Source organism: Miniopterus natalensis, chromosome 12 (genome assembly GCF_054644295.1).
Source record: "Miniopterus natalensis isolate mMinNat1 chromosome 12, mMinNat1.hap1, whole genome shotgun sequence".
NCBI lineage: Eukaryota > Metazoa > Chordata > Mammalia > Chiroptera > Miniopteridae > Miniopterus > Miniopterus natalensis.
The window spans coordinates 57,456,861-57,479,082 of NC_142092.1; the positions used below are offsets into that span (position 1 = coordinate 57,456,861).

At 46.3% G+C, this 22,222-nt stretch overlaps 1 protein-coding gene across 1 annotated transcript; it reads right to left on the reverse strand.

Annotated features, from left to right (window-relative positions):
• Window positions 1-890: 890 nt before the first annotated feature.
• TXNDC8 (thioredoxin domain containing 8) lies at window positions 891-17,492 on the reverse strand. Its single transcript, XM_087823220.1, has 5 exons — window positions 17,469-17,492; window positions 15,388-15,492; window positions 12,043-12,102; window positions 10,325-10,390; window positions 891-953 (listed from the first exon to the last, which is right to left on the reverse strand). Exons 1-5 carry the CDS (start codon window positions 17,490-17,492, stop codon window positions 891-893), a joined length of 318 nt encoding a protein of 105 aa, XP_087679346.1.
• Window positions 17,493-22,222: the final 4,730 nt, after the last annotated feature.

A 22,222-nucleotide genomic window follows, 5' to 3' on the forward strand; every position in this document is an offset into this window, starting at 1 on the left:
GGTTGATGCTCAACCACTGAGCCATGCTGGCCAGGCTCAAATTTTATTTTAAGTAACTGTAATGGTGCTTGGCACAGAGTAGGTGCTCAATAAACATTTGTTGAATGATGAATAGATGTTGCTTTTTGCTTAAGCTAGCATGTGTTGGTTTCCTCTACTCTATATTCCAAAGAATTCTAACAAGGCACATGGACCCTATGCATTGTCAAAGTCTCAGTCATTAATGGCTAGGGAGAGCTGGCACTACTCTATGGCCTAAAACCCCTAGTGTTCATCTGACGGCAGCCCCATGGTAGGCACAGTTAATATGAGAAGCAGCCGTCTTCTCTGAGCTCTGAATGTCTGAGCTATCTCAATTTAAAAACATATACAGGCAGCAAAATGGCTTTTGGCGTTCCTTTTTTGTGGGATTTTTTTAAATTTATAGAAGAATTTTAGGAAGGCAATGAGAGAGAAAAAGATGACACAGTTCTAGCTAATACACTGGAAAATAATTTTGTACCACAAGGGCTTAATTGGGAACAGGCCTCTATATGTTTGGAGTGCACAGGGCAATGAGACATTTGTTTCTAGATCACTGTGAAGAATTCCATCTTTGGTGATCTCTGGAAAACCTTCTCAATGATCTGATATGAAGGTCATAAAAATATTGCCAAAGGAATGTGCTCAGAGTAAGTGGAAAGGACACCTTAGAGCATGGGGATGACATAATCTCTCATAGCTCAAGACTTTAAAGCAACTTTGCAGTGAGATCGCAATAAAAAAATTCAACCTGTAAAGCATTAGGAGAGAGGGCAGTAGAACATTACAGTATTTGCTGGAAATGAAAACACGAACACTTGGCTGTGGGCTTTAAAATGCTGCAAGTGTATTTGGTCTTGGAGGTCAGCTTACATTAGTTCTTGAATCTTCTCTTCTAATTTTTTAGTATCAGCTCCACAAAATTCAAAAATCTGTTCACAAATACACAAAGGTGAAATACTTATTGGTTCAAATATTGCCAAGATGTTGAAGCTTTGAGGCACTTTGGTCCTGCTTGTAAAATTATCTTCTACTTACTTTTATCACCTACATAATACTTTAAATATAAATATGCATTAAACACACTAAATTCGTAATGTTTTAGTTGTTTGGCACCTTTTCAAAATTGGTTATGCTAGTGTTTTGCAAGATTTATATAATTATCCATAATATTCCTCTGAACTAAGGCCTAAAACATGTACTATTGTTGAAAACGAGGAAACCCAGCCATTGAATTATCCACTGGTATTGAGGGCTTGTTAACTCATATGCCTGATTTCCTGAAGTCAAATGGCTTGTGATTTCCCACGCCCTGCCTTTTGCCCAGGTGCTAGGATTGCAATCAATTGCTTCTAAGCAGCACATTCTCTTTTCAAATTTTCACATCTCTGAATTAGGATGCATTTCATAACGGATGGGATATTTTATTTGCAACACTTTTCAGTAGCATCTAAAATAATGGTGCATCTGTCAATGAGCATCTTACATTTGATGAAATAGGAAAGTTAAAGACCTTACTACCATTATCACTTCAGTACCAATTATCTGAGGGAGCTGGAGAGAAGGAAGTGTGGGTAAACTGAGGCTGTGACTGGCTGAAGACTTTTCAGTGAGGGAGATTTCAGCAGCCAAAAAATGGGACTTTGGGGCAGAGGTTGGAAGAGTTTGGAACTGCCTTCAACTCTCAGTGTGCAGCAGAGAAGAAAGTATCCCCACAGCTAATGACTCTGCTTCCCCAGCACTCAGTCTGGGCGCTGCCTGTGGGCATCATGCTTCATTCTGCTCCTTTAAAGTAAAGCCCTGTCCTGTGACTCTGTCTGGATCCCATTTCACTTACCGGCTCGCCCACGAATCCACTTCTATAGCAGCAAATTGCTCTTTTGATTCTTGAGCATAGGGTTACCTAAGTGTGGGTGCAGAATTTCATGATTTATCTGGGTTGTCTGGTTTGTAGCCATCTCCTCTATAAAAAGTTCTCTTGGCCTTGGCCACCTGGGGAGGAGGGTGTCAGGAAGGGTCTGTGAGAGTCTCTCTTTCTAAGAGTCAGGTGGCAGCTGGATGGTGGCTCTAGGCATGAAGAGAGTTTCATAATCCTCTGAGGCCAGAGCAGGTACCGAGACAAGGCGTCCTGGCAAGAACGCCCCTTCCTTCCAGATACACTGAACCGAGTACAGTCACCATCACCCACCCTGTTACCCCAGCCGGGAAACCAAGGCCACATTTAAAAAATTCATATACACTCAGATAGCTGCACAAATTGTAAGCATACAGTTTGGAGAATTATTACAAAAGAGAGCACATCGCACAACCATGTCCAGATCAAGATACAGAGCTTCACTCGTACCCAGGCACTCCCACCCCATGGTTACCCTGTGCCCAATGGCACCGTGTCTCATCCTCAATTAACTCTGTTTTGAACTTTTATAAATGGAATTCTACAGAAGGTGTTCTTCTGTCTGGCTTCTTTCACTCAACATGACGATATTTATCTGTGTAATAGCAGTACATTCATTTTTCATGTTTTTAAAAATTGTTTTCTTGCATGACTATAATACAACCTATCCATCCAGGCTAAGAATAATAGTGCTGCTAGGAACATTCTTCCCCACATCTTCGTGGGGACATCTTTGGGGACGTGTGAATACTCCTTTCTGTTGGGTTCTGTTGTGTCCCTGAAAGTGGGATTACTGAGTTCGGCTTTAGTAGGAGATACTCTACAGGCCTTTGAAGTGCCTGTATCAATTTACACTCTGCCAGCAGGCAGAGGTCAAGTGTTCCGGCTGCTCCATGTGCTTGACAGCACTTGGTTCTGCCGGTCTTCCTCCTGTTAGCCACTCCGGGGCTTTCAGGGGGGATTAAATTTGTCACTGAACTCCAGGGATTTTTAACCCGTCACCTTTCACCTGGACTTCAGCTACAGCTCATCATGTGTTTCTCTGTCTCCAGTCTTGTGCCCCTCAGGTCCCTTCTCCCCCTTGGAACTCAAAAAACACAATTTCAGTCAAGCTATCCTTCTTTGTAAAATTCTTGAATGTTTCTCCATCGTCATCAAATCCAAGCTTCTTACAGGGACTCCTTGATTTTGTCCTGTCTACATCTAATGCTGCTCCCCACCAGAAGCTCTGAACTCTAGCGACACTTTCTAGATGAATTCATTTAACAAATACTTAATCAGTACCTATTACAAGCCAGATAAAACAGGCAGAATCCCCTCATGAAGCTAATTTTCTAGTGATATTTAGTAATTTTATGCTTTTGTTATATTATTATCAAACAATTCCTGACACAGACCCATGCTCTTTTATAACCCCTTGTTTCTTCCCATCTTTCTCGCTTGCTAATCTCAACCATCCTTCAAGGCTGAACTTGGGAAGCCTGCCCTGAAGTCTTCCTCTGTGATCCCGTCATACCCGGGGCATTCCACTGCTAAAGAAATGACTTTGCCACCTTCCTCCCCCACTAGTCCAAGGCTGGGCACTGGACCTTATGTTTTCCTCCACATGTTCAGTATCTGACCCGGAACCTTACGCCCAGGTGCTCTGTGAATGGCTTTAGGCCTCAAGTGAGCTGGGCAAAGCTGGTTTCTGGTCATTGACATATAGGACTGAGACTCTGGGTTGTGCTAAGTTTCGGGCTCTAGAAGGCACACACTTCTCACCTTGTGAACTAGTTTATTCTTCCTCTGTCCAGTTTGCCAAAGGCAAATGTTGCATTTGTGTGTCTTTGTCTAGAACGGGCTTTGTAAACCAGAGTTTAATGAATGCAGTTAATGAAGGAGTAGTTTACTGATAAGAACTTATTTCGTAAGTAGTTTTTTTTTTAGTTTTTTTTTTTAAAGAGATACTATATACAAGGCAACTAGCATATTCTTTCTGCCCAAAATGTTTTCTCATTTTAACCTGACTGGCTGTGTCCCTCAAAGGCACTCTCTACTTGATGCTCTGGGGAGCAATGTTCACCTCTCTCTTCTCAATGCCTTCCTTTGCCACGTGCTGCTGGCCCCCTAGCAATGACCGCCAATGCCATTTATAAGCTCCAGTTCACAGAGACCACGGGGATATGGAGTGGCTATCTATGCATAACAGAAAAGCCTATGCCCAACAGTCAGGTTGTTTTTTTAAAAAAAACTTTTACTAGGACATTTTCAAATACACACAAAAATAGACGAATGACGCAAACTTCCCCATATACCCATTTCCCAGCTGGAACCGGAGGCAGGGAGTCTGACTAATAACACACTCACAGAATAATTGCAATAAAATGCCGTGGCCCATTGATACGCAGTGTGGTTGAGTGAATACTAGAGTTATGTTTGGGCCAGCTGTATGAAAGTTCAAATATTTTTTAGACATCTGGACTGAGTTAAAACCATTTACAGCAACAACAAAATTCTCAAAACAACAGCAATAACGATACAAACAAAAAAGCCCAACCAACCAACGGACATGAGACATTGGGGGGTGGGGTGCCGGGAGAGCTGTAGAAATGTCTGCATGGACAATGCAATTTAGTAATTTGTAATAGTACGATGTTCTTTTTTAAAATTTACTAAAGCAGTAAGTCTTAAGGCAGCAAGTCTCTCAATAGATGGGAAGGACACGTCTAACAAGAGAACGTTTAAAGGTCCCTTAACCTTCCACTGAGAGGCGGACAGTGTCAGCCTCTGTTGGTTCCTGTCTGGCCCTGACTCTGACTCCACCCAGACCCGTCCCTTCCCCAGGTGTTTGCACATTTCCCCTCGACTCTCACAATACCCAGGGCAGGCCCTGCAAATGTAAGCAGCTTAGTTAGGATGTTTGGAGTTGAGCAAAAGCAAACCAAGGAGTCAGGGCCTCTTTCAAATAGTCTCTTTCAAACAGCTTGAATTTATATGGCCGTGAATTCCAGAACAGAGCATGTAAAAGCGATTATCTAATTTTTTTCTAATCTACACTGGCCTGTTTCTCAATTTGTTTCAATAGTGAGACTGCAGTAAAACACTAATTTACTTTCATTTTGTTGTAGCTGATTTCGAAACTCTGCCTGCATGTGTTTCTTAAAGGCCTGGCGGCATAAATGACTAAAGTGCTTTTCTCTTCCTGTGCTAGCGATGGACAAACTTTTTTGTACAGGGGCTGATACCTCTTTCAGGCTTCGCAGGCCATACGGTCTCTGTCAAAACTACTCAGATCTGCCATTGTCGTGCGAAAGGAGCCACTGACAATGTTTAAACAAGTGGGCATGGCTGTGTGCCAGGAACACTTTATTTACACAGACTGGTGGAGGGTTAGATTTGGCCTTCGGGCCCTAGGTTGCCAACCATTATTCTCTGCCACCGGCCGGAGCTGGTGAGGACACACATGAAGCTGCCTGAAAGCCGGTGACTCAGTACCATGTGGCCTTCTGCTGAAGGGAAAGGCGGCATTAGTCTGATGCGGGAATTCATTTCAAGCCACCCACACTAGAATAGGAAAGGCAATTTGGGATTCTGCGCAGGGGAGGTGTCCTTCCGCCCACTGCTGGAAGCTTGGGACGGGATGCGAGGATGGTTTTGGAGCCATTTCCTTCACTGGCATATGCTCCTGCTCTCATGCTTCCACTGAGAACCTGCCAACTCTGAAGTGCTGGGAACATGTGCTTGCTTTTCCCTTTCCTGACTTCTCCCCAAGTTGTATGTTCCCTCCCCGACTCCCCTCCAAGACCAGAGGCAAGCTTATCAGTGACGCCTAGACGAAGCTAAGAGCTCCGATCTTCTCCCTTTTCTGGGTGCTCTGCTTAAGGGACAGGGCTGCTCTCCCCCCACTCCAGGAAAGCACATCTGAAGTGGCCTAAGGTCTGTTTTCTGCAGGCGGGTCTGGAAGGCTATCACCCTTTGGCCTCATTTTGGGGATCAATAGTTGTGAACAGCAGCAGCATCTCCTTCCCCGGTGGGTAAGTTTCTCTTTGGCTGCCCCCAATTCTCGCACAGCTGGGTCATCTCAAGGTCTTGGTTTCAAGGGACAGTAGGAAGTCTGCTGATGTGGGTCCACGCCACGCCCTCCCATTACTGCGATTTGGCACTACTGCTACTTACAATAAAGGTGATAATTATTTTCCACGTGATTCTGTGTAAGATAAGAGTTAACGCAGCAGAGCTGGTGGCATGTCTCCAAGGGAACCATGATGGGGCTTTCACCAACCCCCAGCAAATGTGGGCCTCTGGGCGTCCTTTGTGGTAGTGCTTGATGATTTTATTATATACCCGGAGCGAAGGACCGGGACACACTGGCTGGTCAAGCTGCTTTGCGTAGGCATCGATGTTGATGTGCACCTGGTTTTGTTTGGGGGTCCTGAGTGTCCACTGCCGTGGCGAGTTGTGTAGCAGTGGTTGCCTAGCATGATGTGACTATGCGACCAGTCCCCACATGAAGTCCTCAGACCCTGCGACTCCAAAGGGCATCCCTAAGGCAGAGGCTCTCCACACATGTCCCTAAGGTCGTTGCTGGAGAGAGTGCTCCTGTGTACTCCTTGGACAAGAAAGACCGTCAGGGTCTGGAGAACCTTCCCGGACGCCGAGGCATCTTTTCCTGCTGCTTTTCCTCTGCATTCTTTGCTGGGCTAAAGCTCAGCAACGAATACAACCTGCTATTGAGCCTCGTCAGTCTTTCCGGAGAATCACCCAAGGAAATACTCCCATTTTTCAACAATTTAAAATTTAGAGAAGAATGGGGCTGGGGCTTGGGTATAAAATTCAAGGGGTGCCAGAAACTCAGGATTCAAGATAGAAAATATTTTAACAAATATTTTTAAAAGTATTAAAAATTAACGCAAAAATCCATACTAAAATATCAAGAAATTCAAATAAAGGCAGGATTCCACCCTATACTGCAATATCCTGCCTCACCCTGATCCCAACCCTGGAGAAAAGAGGTACAAAGTCATCACTGCCTTTCCGTTGCTAAAGCCGAGAGCAGCACCTTGGGCAAGAGTGCTCACGGTTGCTAAACGTGATGAATGGTTGCTGCCCTTCTCTGGCTCTCCCCCCACCTCACTCAGTTCTTGTCTCCTCCAGTCAGTTAATCTTTGCCAGTGTATCAGCGGCTTATGGGGCTGATGTGTGACCCCTTTTCGGGATCTGCACACTTTGGAACCCTGCAGACCACGTGACAGCTCTTTTTTCCCTTCTGTGTCTAAAACAATCCTTAGCAGGCTGGGTGTCACTGGGTAGGTAGGCAACTCCTCAACCCTAAGGTGACTCGTTTAAATGGGTATTGTAGTTATTCAAAGAGCTTTAGAGATTTCTCATAATCATTATTTCTAAATTTCTATTTACTTATAAAATTACAGGAAGATAGGTGCACAGGCAGGTCCTGGGGTTCTACTAGCAGCTGCATTTTCGAGCCCAGTGCTACATTTTCCTGGGAACTGTTCAAAGATATGTGATAGCGTCCCCATTTCACAAAGCAGGAAACGGAGCCTCGAGGCGGTTAAAGTACATTCCCAAGGTCCCCCACTACTAAGAGGCAGACCTGGGTCCAACCGAGAGCTGTCTGATTCCAGAGGTGGCAGAAATTAGCTGCAGACACTCTCTCTAGAGGGCAGGTCAAACTCTGCTTTTATAAACTTGAACAGTGAGCATTTGGGAGGGCGACTTTCTAGGGACCACCATCCTCCTTACTTCCTATTGTCTCACCTACTGTCCCTTCCTGACCCCTGGGGACAGCAAGTTTGTGACCCCTGCTTCCAACACTTTTTTGCACGCGGTTGCTGCCTGCTTGGAATTCTTTTCACCCCTGTTCCACTTGGAGGCGGGCACTTGCTAGAAGTGACTTCCACGGCCTCGGCCAGAGTCCTTTGCTTCAGAAGCATAAAAGTGAGTTTCCTCCCATTTAGTACGAGAGCTCAGTTCTTCTGAATTACTCCTTTGTGAATAATTTACTTATTAGCATCTATGTACCCATCTCTCATCGCTCTTAGGAGAGGACCGAAGTGCATTTTATTCTATGAAAGCATGAAAGGCGGAACCGACGGGCGGCGGCCCGTATTGAAGCAGTCGGCCGAGACCTGCTGTCTTCGTCACCCTACCTTCCCCTGCTCCACGACTTACACCAGCCTCCACCCGGTACTAGAGTTACTAACCAAGGGCAATTCCCCAGTGTTGCCAAATTTATGAACTACTTATAATAAAACACAGTATAATACTCTGGTTACAGAAACCAGCAAAGGTTTTGGATACCTCACCCAGGAGACACCAAGGGAATGCAAAAACAAAGAAAACAACCCAAACAGCCCGGCCGGGCGTGCCTCAGCGGCTGAGCATCGACCTAGGATCCAGGTGATCGGGGTTCGATTCCCGGTCAGGGCACATGCCCGGGTTGCGGGCTCCATCAATGACTCTCTCATCATTGATGTTTCTATCTCTCGCCCTCTCCTTTCCTCTCTCTGAAATCAATAAAGATACACACACACACACACACACACACACACACACACACACAACCCAAACAAACCACAATTAACCTGGCTGGAACATGATGTGACGTCTCGGATGACAACACTAAGGAACACAGCAGGAAGAAACAAACCCACCTTACTTATTACCTCTAACAGGCTCTGGCTGCTCTGTGCCCTAAATCTGTGAAACAATGACAGCTATTGTTTATAGGGCATCCCCGCCAGATGTTTGCCTAACCTCTGGATGATGAAAGCTGCCAACATCAAGAAATGCCCATTGTACACCCTGGCCCTAGGTCACTGTCACATAGCTGAATTTGTTTTAGCTTTTCGATGCTTTATTTTGTTTATATTCTATATATACCTTGAAAGTGTTTGAAACGAGCTAGAATCAAGGGCAAGAAAGAATCAAAAAACCCTGAAAGGACGCTGCTGTGGGGGGTAGCTGGAGAATGCCGGACTGGCCGGGGAGCTGTAGGACTTGAGGAGCGGGGGCAACGCGGAGATCCTTGGCAGCAATGGCAAAGGGGAAACCCAAGGGGTCCCCAGTCTCCTGGCTGAGTGCAAGGGAGCGGATCATATTTTCAAGGGAGGCAAGTATTCTCCAAAGTCTGTGATCTTAGAGGAGTTACCATAAGGCTTTTTGTACAATGTACATTTAAAAAGGGCTACTGGACAGTGTTTCTTTGCCAGTGAATGGAGGCCTGGAGCAGAAGAAAAGGAATTCAGTCTGGATGCAGTAGACGGAATGGGTTTAGAAAGGAGACAGCACCCTCATTTCGGAGATAAAAGAGGGGAGATAAAAGATGACACAAAGATTTGACACGTAGGTGGGGGAAGTTGAGGGCACATATGACAAATAGCTTCAATTTTTAAGTAAAAACTCGAGAGAGGGAATAGGTAGTCTAATTTTTTTTGGAGCATTATTTAGATCTGTTGCACCGATTATATTACAGTAAATACATACAAACCAATAGAAGCTGAATATAAAATTCTACAGCTAGCATATCAAATGCTTTCATTCTTTATACTGCAGACATAATCTTTACAAAGTTTAAGCATGATCTTTTAACTTTACATATATTCTTCATAACAGTTTTTAATTGATATTTTTTCCTAGAGTAGATGTATCATAAATTACTTAGCTATGGTACTAAAAAAAGGCATTTAGCTTCCTTCTATATTTTATTAGAAATAATGCTACAATTACTATACACTTAGCTCTTTATTTCTGTTTGAGGTATTTCTGAAGTAAAAGTTCCCAAGAATGGAATAATTGTGTGAAAGGGAATTCAATGTTTATTTATCAACGCTCTTGGCCATATACGTTTCTATTGAAAATTACTAGTCTTACCACACACCAAGTATTTCAGACATTTCTTATTATGATCCATATTTTTACAGACAGGGAAACTAAGATACAAACAGGTTTTAAGTAAACTGCTAGGAAGTGGTAGACCTGGTGTTTGAACCATGGAAATATGAATCCAGAATCCACATGGTCCAGCACTGGGCTACATGGCCTTGTGATTGTTTTTGGTTAACATTCCCTGAAGTGTTGTTAAAAACTGTATATATTTACATGAGAATTTCATCATGTCCTTTTGTATAAGATTCTTTTTGAATAATTTTGCCCCATATAGAGATAATAGTGAGATATTTCTTATGGATTTGGACACCTCAGATGATCTGAATGGGGAAATTTATTATAATTCATGCATTTTTAAAAACTCCTTGCCAATATGTAAAGTTCAGAAACTAAGAATTACATTGCTAAGTATTAAAAAGAAATGCAGTTGTTTCATCCATCCAGGATACTCCAGTCTCTTTTGTAAAGACTCTGATGGTTCTATAACCTATTTCAACTTTGCCAGGTACTACGGACACATACCTTCTGGGCTTGCTTGAACAGCTGAAATGTGGGTACTACTCGGATTTGATAAGTTTGGGCCAACTCCTGGGAAAGAAAAGAAATGGCGTGAAGTCACAACGTTGGTATCCTCTGTCTGTACCAAGATGGAACCCGGTGACTTCTCAGGAGGCCTGTCTGAAAGCTCAGGGACAGCTGACACTTTACAGATTCTCCTGCCAAAGACTTTTCTAACATATCCTCAGAGCTCCCAGGAACGTTACAATAGAAAATGACTATTCCCAGTATTCCTGAGCTTTCTCAGCCCAAAGTTCTAGCAGAGGGTGAGAGATGGAGGCCAATACAGAATGGGATGGGTGAACAAATGAGCTCTATTTAAAGAGCTTGCAAAAGATTGCAGAGGGCCCCAGTGCAGCCCACGATGGAGAGAGGATATTGCAAAAACAAAAACACAAATAAAAAAAGGGAAGAAAGGAAGAGTAAAGGTATTTTTATAACTCATGAGCCTGGAGGCCTGGGCTGATAGAAATAGTCTAGTATTTTAAATAAGGCTTACATGTTTCTTTCTTTCTTTTTTTTAAGCCTATTCTTCTTCACTGCCCATCTATGTGAAAAATTTGGAGCCAAAAAATAAAACAAAAACAAGAAAAATGTCAAAATATTAGTTGTTTTAATCCATTAAAATCTGCTTGCAGTGCCAGTTTTTATCCTGCTTAGAGCTAGAGGAAAATTAGCCATCAATAGGATCAAGAGAATTGGGCTTTTCTCGATAATATACTTATCACTTCATGGCACTAAATCTCTCTCCTGCCACCTACAAAACACACATGCGCGCACACATTAAATGATCATTTCCACCATAACAGCAATGCCAACAACTAATAAATAAATTGCTATCAGGAAAGAAAATCGTGCTTTTTGTTTAACCTTAAAAGACAAAGAGCTACAATCAAAAAGGCAAACAATAGTGTAATGTGGGGGAATCAGGACGCTCACACGTTGCTGGTGGGGACGAAAAATGGTGCAGCCGGTTTGGCAATGGTTTGTCAGTTCCTTAAAAAGTTAAACATAGAGTAACCACATGACCCAACAATTCCACTCCTAGGTATCTACCCGCACAAAAAGAAAACATATTAAAGAGCAGAATGGGTGCAAAATAGATTTTTTGTTTTTCTAAAGCTCAAATTCAATCTAACGTATGCATAGGTCACTAGTTTATGTTACTTTTCCTCATTATACATGAACAAATGTCAGGAAGATTAATTTTGAAGGCACACTATGTGTTCTATTAATAAGGTATGCTTTGATTGAGGACCGGAGGCTGATTATTTTTGGGGGTGTGTGTGAGAAAGGAAGTCTCTAGGGACATGAAGAAAGGATTTCCTGGAATTTCTTGTGATGTTTAAGCAACCCCCCACCACAAAAATACAGCAAGAGGAAAGATATGTTAACATGTCTATAGTGCATTGGGCTAGAAACTGATTAATAATCTATAACGGGTGAAAATCACTTTTCGTCTTGAGCCCACTCCACCCAGCCGGTGCTGTCTGCCTGCGGCAGCTGCTGAGCGGCCCCCGGGCAGAGTCCAGAGCAAGCGGTGATGACGCTGCGACTGGCTAGTGCAGCCTGCGACAGTGTGACCTTACAGTGTGACCTCGGTTATACTCACCCAGACACTGCTCTCTATGACACTACGTCCAGACTTTACGTATCTACATGGAAGGATTTAAGACTCTTACCTGGCTTTCATCGACGTCCACATTAGCAAAGAGTACATTTTGGTATTGCAGAGCCATTGCCTTGAAAAAGAAAAGCATAGAAATTCCCTGTTAGCTTAGTGTTACTATGAAATCACACACTAGAAGTGTCTTTTGACAAAACCAAGACATGAACAAAAAGGCTGTTCAAGGCAGCTAAGCATCTATTCTGGCTTTTCACTGCTGCCTAGAACTTGAAGAACCAAAGTCAAATGTCAGATGATGCCGAGGTCAAGCCAAGGCCAACGGCAGAGCCAGAGCCTAAAGAGCCAAACTGGAGATTAGAGTCTCAAAGGTGGGAAAGAAATAAGGAAACGAATGTGCTGCACCCAGGCTTGAGCTGTGGGATGGAGGGGGAGAGGAGCTTTTTCCTGGGGGACAGTCAGCCTCCAGTGCTCTGAAAAATACAGATCTCTGAGCCAAATACTCAAAATCCACCTTTCTCTTCTTGCCAGGCTTCTTGAAGGTGGTGATGCTGCTGGTGGTGGAAGGGCCTTACAGCTGAGGTGATAGAAAATCTTTGTGCTGACCATTAGCCTAATTGCTTTTGCTCCCACTGCACCCTCGGTGCTTTACTATGGACCAAAACTGGGTTTTCCAGATGCTTTGCCAGCTGTCCGCCAATGGGAAGCATTTGATGGGAAATGGAAGGTGGAAGGCAGGAAGAAACAATGCTCTTCTGCTTCTGTTGTGTTCTGGAAGCATCTTTGGCAACAGCCGTGACAATGGCATTAGTGTTGGGTCTGGGGGGTGGTGGACACAGCAGCAGCAATGGCCTATAAATGTCAGCTCCTGGTTTGGTTTGGTTTTTCCCCCAGACGGCTGTGTTCATACTTTAAGGACACTTAATTGCTCATTGATTTGTTTGCTCTAACGTCATATGTCAAGCACGTCCAGTGACCTATTTCAAATGGGGCTCTCTCTGATGGTGGCATGAGATATGCTGAATTTGATCTTTCCTTTTTTTTCTCCAGAAACTACCAAATCTCCAAAATTGAGATTGTTGTTCACCTTGGGTTACCTGCCTTCAGTTTTTCCAACCCACTCTGAAACAAGACTGCCAAAAGTATTTTCTAAAACCCACATTTGATCATGGGAAGCCCTTCTTAAAACCCTTCTGACTGTACAGCAACTTACATTATTACACAAGGCCCTTCTTGACCTGGCCTCAGCTTCCTTTTGAAACTCACTCGTTGCCACGGCCCCTGTGGACGCTGTGAGTTGGCCTCGCAGGCTGCCTCCCTTCCCGTGATCACACATACAATTTCTCAACAAATCTGTAACTTTTCCTTTTCCAGAAATGCTCTTTCCAGGGTTCTTTGTCTGGTGATCCTCTCAGCCCAGGGTCAGCAAACTGTACCCTGTAAACCAAAACCAATGATCCCCATAGTCTTGTAAATAAAATTTTATTGGAACACAGCTTATCCACTCATCTGTGTATTGCCATTGGCTGCTTTTGTGTCACAACAGCAAAGCTGAGTAGTTATGAAAGAGGCCATATGGCCCTGCAAACCTGAAAATATTGGCTCCTCTCAGTTCAGTGACCGTTGCCAGTTTTGCAATGTAGACTTTATCTTTTAAGAATCCCCATAAAAAAGTCTAGAGGTGTGAGGTCTGGTGAACAAGGAAGGTATTCCATGAAACCCCTTCGCCCAATCCCCCCGCTTGGCGAGATCTCATCAAGGTAGGATGTTATATCACGATGGCAGGGTGAGGGTGCCCCATCTTGCTGAAAATAAACTTCCTCATTTTCAAAGACCTCTCTCATGCTTGGCACGACAGACTGTGCAGCAAACTGAAGTAAATGGGACCAGTTTGTATACATTTTTGGGGGGGTAGCTTGTATATAGTTACACATACGTATACGTGTCTCTGTTTTACATAAATGGAACCATACTATATAAGTTTTCCTATATTGTACTCTTTTTATTTGATATTATGCTGTCTTCAAGGCATATGAGTCTACTTGATTCTTTCCAACATCTAAACAGTATTTCACAGAGTGGATGCACCAAAATTTATTTTAAAATTATGTCTGCATTAGTTGGATTCCAAGAGAAAACAGATGACATTCGAATTGGGATAATTCGGGCAGGTTTATCTCCACAGGACTAACTATAACTAACAATGAAGTTAAGGATGAGTGTAGCGGTGGCTACAGGAGCCCAGATAGAGCAGCAAAGCTGTTACTACTCTACGGGCCCAAGGGAAGAAGCGAGTGGTTACCAAGCCTTAGATTCCATTGCACTCTAGGAAATGCCTCTGGCTGGCTGTTGGAATTTGATCAGCTCTGACCCTGTGGCATGTGAGTATATTTACACTCCTGAAGCTGAACTTGGGGGATTCTCTTAAACTTTTGACAGTCAGAACAGAGGGGCCTGTCACACATTAAAATGTTCCATCTGGATATTCCAAAAATTTTAGGCATAGAATGGATGTTTATATGTCATGTAGCCAATCTCTCTACTTGGATCTAAGTTTATTTTAAATTAAATGTCAAAGGTTGTGACTGTGGATAAATTAATTAAGGTGGATTCGAGAGTTCGAGTCAAAAAAGTTGAGATGTTAGAAACCTCACTGGAAATAAACCAGAGTATTTTCACCTGTGTAGAGAAATAAAAACTCCTTTATATTTGAAGGAATAGATTTCATAAACTTGACTGTAAATGTAAAACTTCTGCACTTAAGGAGAAATGAAAAGAAAATGTCCTGAAGTTCTTTTTGCGGCATGTTATACTGAAAATAATTAAGTAACATGGTGAAAACTTTTAAATGAAGCAATGGGGAAATTCAACAGATAAAACATTGTATAGATATTAAAATTATAATCTGAAGACCCCACAAAAATCTGAACCAATGTGTATGTGGAAAAAAGATCTGAATATAAATACACGATCATATTCTACTAAGTAGAATATTTTACTAAAATATTTTATAAAGTAGATCAAAGATACAAAAGGAATATGTAAGAGATATGATTGGTTCTGATAAAAGGGCTGAAGGATTGGGGGTAGTTTATTCTTTTATATTATTGTTAAAAACAAGTATGTTTATCTGGAATCTATTCCAATACTTAGAAGATCTGAACTCAGGAACTTTGGTAAAATGTCATTATTGTCAATAATCCATACACTTCCACAATTGTCTTCTTTTGCACACCTGATGTTCCTTGCAGAATTATCCATAGACAAATAGTCTTAATCTTCTGGTGTGTGTACTATGATTTCATAATGGCTCATAAGTGCCAAACTTTTAACATTTTCTGGGAAAAATATTTGGGGACTTTAAATTCCTTCTAAAACTGAAATAGAGACTGGTGATACTTACATGAACAAGGGGACAAATCCTTTTGCAAGGACCACACCATTTTGCTGAAAATTCAACCACCACAAGTTTGCATCCGGCACCTTTCAAAAGTGTATTGAGTTCATTCTGAGACCAGAACACAAATGGGGAAATGTGCATAATCACTAAAACTCATAAAGTTTTGCAAAGAATAAAATGACAGGTTAGTTCTTAAAAACCTTAACCAGGTTCCCCATCTCATCCTCCAGGTGGCCCAAAACTTTCCTAAATGTCCCTGAGGTCCTATATATTTATCTTTTAAGTATATATATAGTGACGATAAATCTAAATCCCCCACCCCCAAAATTAGGATTGTTGGTAATGGCTGTTTACCTCTGGGGAGAAACTGAGATTGGCCGGTGAGAGATGAGGGGCAGAGGGTGGGGTGAGGGTTGTTAAGGTGGACACCTATATCTGATGTTTTAAACAAGGACAGAAACATGCATTAACGGTGAAATTTAAACGAAGATGAACTAACCTAACACCTGTTTCGTTCTGTTTTGGGGGAATGATCAGTATTAAGGCTATTTTGGTGTGCCATAGGACTTTAGCAAGCAGTTTGTGTGTGCCATGAGATGAAAGGTTGAACATCACTGCTCGAGGACATGGGGCGATTGACTTGCCAGAGAGCCACACCGAGATCCCGTTTCTCAGTTGCTTCTGGAGTCATGAGGTAGATGCCATCCTCATAAGTCCCTGCACCCTCCACATCTCAGTAGCTGGGAGGGTGTAGACTGGCCTAGTTGAACCGATGAATTTGACTTGGTTAAGTTCTCTGAAGGGAATGCCCCCTAGTGTATGCAATGATCCGATATGTGCCTGTCGAGACCTGCTCCATGCCAGGTACTGGGCACACTGCTAGGACACAGCTGTGGACAGAAAAACAGAACATTCTCTGCCTTCATGGAGCTTATATTTTAGAGGAATAATTGATGGTAAGATCAATAAGTAAAACATACAGCGTGTTAGTGATGCTTGCTAATAAAGAGGGACATACAAATAAAGTAGGGACAAAAGATAGAAGCTAGATTACAACTGTAGTCTCGATGGCCATGAGAAGTCTCGTCACCTCCATGAGAAGGCGACATTTGAATAAAGACATGGAGGAGAGAACAGGCCCTCGGGGAGGTCTCTGAGGAAGAGATGGAGGAGGCCTCTCAGGGTAGGAAGGCTTCTCAGGGGACAGGCAATACTGCAAGATTCCCAGAAAGTTAAAAAAAGCAGCACCCAAAGCATTAGCAAATGTTAGCTGTTTTAAAACACTTGCTTATATCAAAGTTCCATGGCAAAGCTTCCTTTCAGTCTGGTCAGTCAAATTTTTATAACCTTCTGTACAGCCAGGTTTGGGGAAAATGCCAAAGACACAATCTGAGGAAGCCGGGAAACCAGGCTCCGTGCCCTCCTCCTTCCACCCAGCTCCTGGCCCTCCTATTATGAAGCCTGGCATCGGAATGTCTGGATTCTAATGCTCACGCCAACCCTGAAAGATGCAGGACCTTAGCTTCTCTTTTACAGGCAATTTTCTTCTTTATAAATAAAGAATTATCCCTGACCTAGATCTGCACTTAGATTTGTTGTGGTGGCAACAAATATTGGGCAGTGGCTACCAAGTGGCTTTCTAAAATGCCACCTAAGGAGCTGTTGATACTAATGCCCATCATTTTCCTACCCCGCTCCACAGGAGCGTCTCTTCTGTTCTCTCTCCCAGGATAAGAGAAATATGTGGGCTCTTTTACTTCCATAGAATTCCCCAGGTACAACTAAAGTAGAATACGTGGGATCGGGTACAGGATGGGGTATGTTAGGGGCCGGCCTGGAGCTGGTTAGAGTTGGAGCAAGAAATGAGCATCAGGGTGGAACGAAACCCTTTTTGATCGAGTTGTCTCTTGGCTACTCTCCGGACAGTGCTCTCTTCAAGATGAAGAGCAAGAATTTTAAAATCTCCCCGTGCTACAAAGCAACAAAGGAGTGCCTGGTGGAGGAAATCACCCTTGAAGTTGATAAGAATCTGTCCTCAAGATGATCCCTTTTGAGATATTCAGCGAAGCCAAACAAATACTTGCCTCGTCTTTAATCACCTGCATCATGATTTACACCTGGGAGCTGCTGATGACACTCTCCTGCTGGTTCAGCTGGCTCCCCGTGGCTGTGCCTTTATTCGTTACAGGATCTTAGCTGGAATACAGGGGTGACTTCTCTGTGACATCATGAAACATGACAGCTCAGAACCTAGAACTCTGGCAGACTTGGAACTGCTTTCGTTTTTATGCCATGACTATTAGTCGACGGGTGAGCAGCCAAGAACCGGCAACGGAGGGATCAGTAACGTCTATTTTTGAGCCTCTATCACCCATTTCCATGCACCCCTCTCCTTTCTCCAGCCCTGCGGCCCCCATGAGAAATAAACAAGGTGTTAGTAGATAGGTGAAAGTTATTTTTATTTTGGATTTCGAAGGGATTATTTTGCAGTTGAGGAAAACACTAATGCCTTAGTCCTATCATAAGAATCCTGTAAATTTTGAGTGGTAGGTTCCCTAAACTTTATTTTGCTCTAATTATTAAAGAGGTAAAGAAACTACACTTTTGTGCACTGGATCAGGGAGCGGTTGGCACACTTTTCCTGGAAAAGCCCCAATAGCAGCTGAGGGTTTACAGGCCGCGCAGTCCGGTAGCACGTTGTTGGCTTACAGACAGCAGCCGTCTGCCGACCCCTGCGCGTGATGAGCTGATATTTTTCAGAATTTAGTAGCAAATCTGGCCATGGCCATGCTCCCCAAATCTTCCCCAGAGCAACAAAAGCAACGACGACAAAATGAGAGCGGGCTGATTTCTGCCTTGAAGCAAGAACAGCATCATCCTTTCTGGCTTCCCGCACGTCCCGCCAGGCCTCTCGGGCCGGGGCCCCGCCTCTCCTTTCCGTCTGCCTCAGAAAAAACATAAAGCATCACCTCTCCCTGCGCAGCCACACGCCAGGCGGCTTCGCAGCAAACATCTGTCAGTTGCCTCCCCGCACCCATTTCGTCCACGTTCCACCAAAAATATTCTGACTTTTCTATGGGCAAATGTATCCCCCTCCATTGTATAGCAGCAGCTATGCAGTTGGCAGGGGACTAACACAGCCCTAAAAGCAGGGCTGGACCCCGAGTCCCTTCACCCAACCAGCAATCCTACCTCCAGGGGAGACAGCAGGAGAGCAGGGACAGGAGAGCAGAGAGACAGGAGAGCAGAGAGACAGGAGAGCAGGGACAGGAGAGCAGAGAGACAGGAGAGCAGAGACAGGAGAGCAGAGAGACAGGAGAGCAGAGAGACAGGAGAGCAGAGAGACAGGAGAGCAGGGACAGGAGAGCAGGGACAGGAGAGCAGAGAGACAGGAGAGCAGGGACAGGAGAGCAGAGAGACAGGAGAGCAGAGAGACAGGAGAGCAGAGAGACAGGAGAGCAGGGACAGGAGAGCAGAGAGACAGGAGAGCAGGGACAGGAGAGCAGAGAGACAGGAGAGCAGAGAGACAGGAGAGCAGAGAGACAGGAGAGCAGAGGGACAGGAGAGCAGAGGGACAGGAGAGCAGGGACAGGAGAGCAGAGGGACAGGAGAGCAGAGGGACAGGAGAGCAGAGGGACAGGAGAGCAGAGAGACAGGAGAGCAGAGAGACAGGAGAGCAGAGAGACAGGAGAGCAGAGAGACAGGAGAGCAGAGGGACAGGAGAGCAGGGACAGGAGAGCAGGGACAGGAGAGCAGGGACAGGAGAGCAGGGACAGGAGAGCAGAGAGACAGGAGAGCAGAGAGACAGGAGAGCAGAGAGACAGGAGAGCAGAGAGACAGGAGAGCAGAGAGACAGGAGAGCAGAGAGACAGGAGAGCAGAGGGACAGGAGAGCAGAGAGACAGGAGAGCAGAGAGACAGGAGAGCAGAGAGACAGGAGAGCAGAGGGACAGGAGAGCAGAGAGACAGGAGAGCAGAGGGACAGGAGAGCAGGGACAGGAGAGCAGGGACAGGAGAGCAGAGGGACAGGAGAGCAGAGAGACAGGAGAGCAGAGAGACAGGAGAGCAGAGAGACAGGAGAGCAGAGAGACAGGAGAGCAGAGAGACAGGAGAGCAGAGAGACAGGAGAGCAGAGGGACAGGAGAGCAGAGGGACAGGAGAGCAGAGGGACAGGAGAGCAGAGAGACAGGAGAGCAGAGGGACAGGAGAGCAGAGAGACAGGAGAGCAGAGGGACAGGAGAGCAGAGGGACAGGAGAGCAGAGGGACAGGAGAGCAGAGAGACAGGAGAGCAGAGGGACAGGAGAGCAGAGGGACAGGAGAGCAGAGGGACAGGAGAGGAGGGACAGGAGAGCAGGGACAGGAGAGCAGGGACAGGAGAGCAGGGACAGGAGAGCAGGGACAGGAGGGCAGGGACAGGAGGGCAGGGACAGGAGGGCAGGGACAGGAGGGCAGGGACAGGAGGGCAGGGACAGGAGAGCAGGGACAGGAGGGCAGGGACAGGAGGGCAGGGACAGGAGGGCAGGGACAGGAGGGCAGGGACAGGAGAGCAGAGGGACAGGAGAGCAGAGGGACAGGAGAGCAGAGAGACAGGAGAGCAGAGAGACAGGAGAGCAGAGGGACAGGAGAGCAGAGAGACAGGAGAGCAGAGGGACAGGAGAGCAGGGACAGGAGAGCAGAGGGACAGGAGAGCAGAGGGACAGGAGAGCAGAGAGACAGGAGAGCAGAGAGACAGGAGAGCAGAGAGACAGGAGAGCAGAGGGACAGGAGAGCAGGGACAGGAGAGCAGGGACAGGAGAGCAGAGAGACAGGAGAGCAGAGAGACAGGAGAGCAGAGAGACAGGAGAGCAGAGGGACAGGAGAGCAGAGGGACAGGAGAGCAGGGACAGGAGAGCAGAGGGACAGGAGAGCAGAGGGACAGGAGAGCAGAGGGACAGGAGAGCAGAGAGACAGGAGAGCAGAGAGACAGGAGAGCAGAGAGACAGGAGAGCAGAGAGACAGGAGAGCAGAGGGACAGGAGAGCAGGGACAGGAGAGCAGGGACAGGAGAGCAGGGACAGGAGAGCAGGGACAGGAGAGCAGAGAGACAGGAGAGCAGAGAGACAGGAGAGCAGAGAGACAGGAGAGCAGAGAGACAGGAGAGCAGAGAGACAGGAGAGCAGAGGGACAGGAGAGCAGAGAGACAGGAGAGCAGAGAGACAGGAGAGCAGAGAGACAGGAGAGCAGAGGGACAGGAGAGCAGAGAGACAGGAGAGCAGAGGGACAGGAGAGCAGGGACAGGAGAGCAGGGACAGGAGAGCAGAGGGACAGGAGAGCAGAGAGACAGGAGAGCAGAGAGACAGGAGAGCAGAGAGACAGGAGAGCAGAGAGACAGGAGAGCAGAGAGACAGGAGAGCAGAGAGACAGGAGAGCAGAGGGACAGGAGAGCAGAGAGACAGGAGAGCAGAGGGACAGGAGAGCAGAGGGACAGGAGAGCAGAGGGACAGGAGAGCAGAGAGACAGGAGAGCAGAGGGACAGGAGAGCAGAGGGACAGGAGAGCAGAGGGACAGGAGAGGAGGGACAGGAGAGCAGGGACAGGAGAGCAGGGACAGGAGAGCAGGGACAGGAGAGCAGGGACAGGAGGGCAGGGACAGGAGGGCAGGGACAGGAGGGCAGGGACAGGAGGGCAGGGACAGGAGGGCAGGGACAGGAGAGCAGGGACAGGAGGGCAGGGACAGGAGGGCAGGGACAGGAGGGCAGGGACAGGAGGGCAGGGACAGGAGAGCAGAGGGACAGGAGAGCAGAGGGACAGGAGAGCAGAGAGACAGGAGAGCAGAGAGACAGGAGAGCAGAGGGACAGGAGAGCAGAGAGACAGGAGAGCAGAGGGACAGGAGAGCAGGGACAGGAGAGCAGGGACAGGAGAGCAGAGGGACAGGAGAGCAGAGAGACAGGAGAGCAGAGAGATAGGAGAGCAGAGAGACAGGAGAGCAGAGAGACAGGAGAGCAGAGAGACAGGAGAGCAGAGGGACAGGAGAGCAGAGGGACAGGAGAGCAGAGAGACAGGAGAGCAGAGAGACAGGAGAGCAGAGAGACAGGAGAGCAGAGGGACAGGAGAGCAGAGAGACAGGAGAGCAGAGGGACAGGAGAGCAGAGGGACAGGAGAGCAGAGGGACAGGAGAGCAGAGGGACAGGAGAGCAGAGAGACAGGAGAGCAGAGAGACAGGAGAGCAGAGAGACAGGAGAGCAGAGGCACAGGAGAGCAGAGAGACAGGAGAGCAGGGGGACAGGAGAGCAGAGGGACAGGAGAGCAGGGACAGGAGAGCAGGGACAGGAGAGCAGGGACAGGAGAGCAGAGAGACAGGAGAGCAGAGAGACAGGAGAGCAGAGAGACAGGAGAGCAGGGGGACAGGAGAGCAGAGGGACAGGAGAGCAGGGGGACAGGAGAGCAGAGAGACAGGAGAGCAGAGGGACAGGAGAGCAGAGGGACAGGAGAGCAGAGGGACAGGAGAGCAGAGGGACAGGAGAGCAGAGGGACAGGAGAGCAGAGAGACAGGAGAGCAGAGAGACAGGAGAGCAGAGAGACAGGAGAGCAGAGAGACAGGAGAGCAGAGGGACAGGAGAGCAGAGAGACAGGAGAGCAGGGGGACAGGAGAGCAGAGGGACAGGAGAGCAGGGACAGGAGAGCAGGGACAGGAGAGCAGGGACAGGAGAGCAGAGAGACAGGAGAGCAGAGAGACAGGAGAGCAGAGAGACAGGAGAGCAGGGGGACAGGAGAGCAGAGGGACAGGAGAGCAGGGACAGGAGAGCAGGGACAGGAGAGCAGGGACAGGAGGGCAGGGACAGGAGGGCAGGGACAGGAGG

Coding starts and splice junctions, on each gene's coding strand:
- TXNDC8 (XM_087823220.1), bottom strand. CDS start 17,492: ATGATGCAGGTGATTAAAGACGAG. Junction 15,493..17,468: donor TGCAGGTGATTAAAGACGAG/GCAAGTATTTGT, acceptor TTCTGGTCTCAG/AATGAACTCAATACACTTTT. Junction 954..10,324: donor TGTTCAAGCAAGCCCAGAAG/GTATGTGTCCGT, acceptor ATTTGTGAACAG/ATTTTTGAATTTTGTGGAGC.